Source organism: Otolemur garnettii, unplaced genomic scaffold (assembly GCF_000181295.1).
Source record: "Otolemur garnettii isolate 467f Iridium unplaced genomic scaffold, OtoGar3 scaffold00070, whole genome shotgun sequence".
NCBI lineage: Eukaryota > Metazoa > Chordata > Mammalia > Primates > Galagidae > Otolemur > Otolemur garnettii.
Window position 1 is genome coordinate 3,691,482 of NW_003852465.1, and position 4,054 is coordinate 3,695,535.

The 4,054-nt window shown below is 44.7% G+C and overlaps 1 protein-coding gene across 2 annotated transcripts in view; it reads right to left on the reverse strand.

Annotated features, from left to right (window-relative positions):
- The window catches only part of PRICKLE1 (prickle planar cell polarity protein 1), a 23,116-nt gene that overhangs the window by 12,038 nt on the left and 7,024 nt on the right, over positions 1–4,054 (reverse strand). For both annotated transcript variants that reach the window (XM_023515389.1, XM_003793545.3), the window contains exon 2: positions 498–676. In XM_023515389.1, the coding sequence (XP_023371157.1) occupies positions 498–629 (132 nt within the window). In that variant the 5' untranslated portion in view covers positions 630–676. The remainder of the gene's footprint in view (positions 1–497; positions 677–4,054) is intronic.

Sequence of the window (4,054 nt, forward strand, 5' to 3'; positions counted from 1 at the left end):
GCCACAACGCCCGGCTATTTTTTGGTTGCAGCCGTCATTGTTGTTTGGCGGGTCCGGGCTGGGGATTCGAACCTGCCACCTTAGGTGTACATGGCTGGCGCCTTAGCTGGTCGAGCCATAGGCGCCGAGCCCTGCATCTCTCTTTCAAAGCAAAAGCATTGCCAAGAACTGAAATGGAAACTTTCCTCTTTCATTCTTGTTGTCAATGGAGCTTTAGAAAAATCTCTCAATCTCTCATAGGGAGACTCTTGTGAAGTCCGCACACACTACAAACATGTGGCTCGCCCGGGTTTCACTCAGAGGGAAAAATGCGGTCACTATGGGGCTCTGGATCCATGAGGACCAAGAGATTGGAAACTTTATGTGACCCTAAGGGGCAAATATCAAAGCCACACGAAGAGAAGTGAGGACCAAGGAGGGTGCTGTGCCAGCACCACTGAGATGTGCTACACATTTCAAAAACACAAACAGAACACAGGGGCTGATGAGCTTCGCACCTGCTCTGGCCTGAGGCCGGGGGGCACCCAGGCGTACTCCTCCAAGGCACAGCCGGAGTCGTCGTCCGAAGTGGAGCTTCTCTGACACCCGAAGGCCAGTTTGCTCATTTTGGGCTCCATCTCCAAAGGCATACTAATGTCTCAAGTCACAGGGCATCAAATAATGGCTGCTGTGGACACTATAAGAAAAAACAAAGAAATTAAAAACCTAAATGCGGTTTTTCTTACCCTCCAAGAGTGTTTACTGAGTGCTATCTATGCATAGCTGGGCCCAGAAAAAGTAACCAAATTACTAGTGTCCCCCGGCCCCCGGGCTACTAAGACCTAACATCCAGGGCGATACAATTCAGAGATGACCAGCTGGGCAGTTCAGAAAATGCCACCCAAGCTGGTTAATTTCCTGTCACCTTTCAAAGGAACCTCTGGAGGCAGGATTCATTAGAAACGTTGTGAAGAATGTTGCTTTGTTGACTTTCTAACTTGCCCACAAGTGAAATCCCCGTGAAGTACTATGAGTTGCAGGAAGACGAGGTGGGGACCGGCCACTTGCCTGGCCACTACGCCGCAGCCTGAAAACGGCTCCAGACCTCAGCAAGGGCCCCCATTTCCTCAGCAATTCTTCAGCTGAGGCAGTGCCGCCTGCCGAGATGGGTCCACTGAGCCCAACTGCTTTAGCTTTCAGATTCCTAATCGTGTTTTGTAAGACACTAAACTTAGTTTACACAGTGAACAGAAATAACATAGTGAGATCCTTATATAGTACATTAAATGCTCAAGCTCTTACGAAGAGCTCAAGTCAGCCAGACATTCATCAATGAGTTCCTTCAACAAACTGTAACTGAACACAACACTACGTTAAAATAAAATCCAGCCTGGTGACTATTAATGTTTAATTGTGTTATAGGCTGGCATTCGTTGAAAAGCTAGGCGGTAGTTACCGTATGTGAAATGCAAAGTGAGACATAAATAAATCCTTCGCTGAATGAAAAGCTTCCTCCGATGAGGACTAGACAGGTGTCAGGACAACGTTCCCGTCTATAACCCGGGAGCTTTGTTACTACCATCTATGTTCTGTGTGTCTTCTGATTAAAACTCATCCCTTATCTCAAGAAACTGAGGAATGAAATGAAGAAAAGATAACTGACCTTTTCCAGAAGGAGCTTTATTACCTGCCCCATTGCCCCCCCCCCAAAAAAAAAGATTTAAAGAAAGAAAATTAGAATCATCCCAACCCAGTCGAGTTTGAGAAAATAAGACTTGGAGAAGTTAAGTGGTGAGCCCAAGGTTAACACAGCTAAAAGCTGGAATCTAGTCTCACACTGACACATCAGACCTCAAAACGTCTGCCAAATGATGCTGTTTATCACCATTAATCATCCATCTCAGGAAGGATCTGTAGGAAAAAGTTATCATTTGCTAAAACAAGTGAGAAAGATAGTGAAAACCCAAAGACTTTCAGCCTGAAACTAAGTCATTTTTCAGCAACTGTCTCCATGCAGCTCTAAATGCTATACTTTTATAGTGTCAGAAAATGTTACCTATTAAGTATGACTATTAAAACTTAGGGTTTTTCTTTTTTTCTCTCTCTCTGTTTTTTAAGACAGACTCTCCCTCTGTTGCCCTGGGTATAGTGCTATGGTGTCATAGCTCACAGGAACCTCAAATTCTTGGGCTTAAGCCATCCTCTTGCTGCAGCCTCCCAAGGAGCTGGGACTACAGGTGCCCATCACAATGCCCAGCTGTTTTTTTTCTACTTTTAGTAGAGATGGGGTTTCATTCTTGCTCAGGCTGGTCTTGAACCTTGAGCTCAAATGATTCACCTGCCTCAGCTTCCCAGAGTGCTAGGATTACAGGTGTGAGCCACTGTGCCCAGACCCTAAAACTTAGGGTTTTTCTTTTCTAAATCAAAAGACACTTAAAAAAATTAAATTTGGCTTGGTGACTGTAAGCAGCTAGAGCACCAGACACATACACGGGAGCTGGCAGGTTCGAATCCAGCCCAGGCCTGCCAAACAACAATGACAAATGAACCCCAAAAATGGCCAGGTATTGTGGTGGGTGCCTATAGTCCCAGCTACTTGGTAGGCTGAGGCAAGAGATTCACTTAAGCCTAAGCATTTAAGGTTGCTGTGAGCTGTGATGCCCTGGCACTCTACCATGGGCGACATAGTGAGACTCTGTCTCAAAAAAAAAAGAAAAAATTAAATTTGTACAAGTTCACAGATGAAGACCAAGCACCCCTGGCTGCAGTCTTTACTATAGTAGGTGCAATGCCACACAGTAGATATTATTCCAACTAATAAATTTAACTTTCATTCACTCTGAACAAAAAGTAAAGGAGACCTGATTTTCTACACCACCGCCAGGAGGTTCTGACCTTTTAAACAAGTCATCATTTCACACAGGTGCAATCCATTCATGTCTTAGGGAAGGCTTTCTAAACACAGGCGCATTCCTCAGACCCGTCAATAAAAAAGGATGTGTTAATGAAAGTCAGAAAATCTCTTGGATCTAGTCTTTCCCTTTTGTTTTACAGAAACAATTTCAACATGTCAAAGGAGGAGACTAAAGGTTAGTAATTTAATTAGTAACTAAACACACACACACACACATACACACACACACACCCCACCAGAAGAACAGGTGCCTTCAATGCAATTCAATCTGAATCATGAAATAGGAACTTTTGTCCCTTGCCACATCTATCTGAGGAGGGGACATGCTAAGGTACCTGCACTCTGACAGAGCATAAATATTAAATAGAACCTAAAAATTAAACGTCACTGTACTAGCAAACAAGAGAAAACATCACAAATGAGGACCCACCATGGGTTATCCACATTCGCAGGAAGATGCAGATTGCCGAGGATAGGAATTAGCTGTAACAGCCGCACTCCTTAACTAGGCTGTTGTGAGAAATGTACAGTAAATTACTGTCCTAATCCAGGTAAATCAACGCAATGCTGCCACCCCTCCACCAAATCACCCAGAGGAGCCACCACGTCTCACACCTGCACCTCCCGCAAGGTCCATCCCGGCCTTTCCACAACCTGTGATGACGGACCCACTGTCATTGATGGATAATGTAAAGAGCACAACTGAAGGACTGTGACAAAAATCATCTTCATCATAGGCATGGCTTCCTGCTTAACAGATAAGGCAACTGAGCCTCAGAGCCATCTGCTTCAAGGTGTGTTTTCCAAGGTCAGTGAGTTAACAAGGACGGCCCTTAGGACTATCTGTGGTCAGAAACCTACAACCCCCTACTGCCTCCTGAGGACGGGAACTGACTGAGCCTATTTCCTTTTCTTTGGTGAACTAGTCACGTTACTGCACTGCAGACACACAAAATGACACAACTGGATAGGGGACAGACCACTTTATCCACAGAAGCCATTTTAAGGAGAATGTACAGTCGAAAAGGACTGCAAAAATGCACTGGCTTCGAGAGCTGTTGGTTCAGAGACTATCTACTGCAGAAAGCCTTTCTTTTTCCTGTACATCAGAGAATAATTACTTTAAGTGACAAAACATTGCTGGAGAACACGTAGAAGATT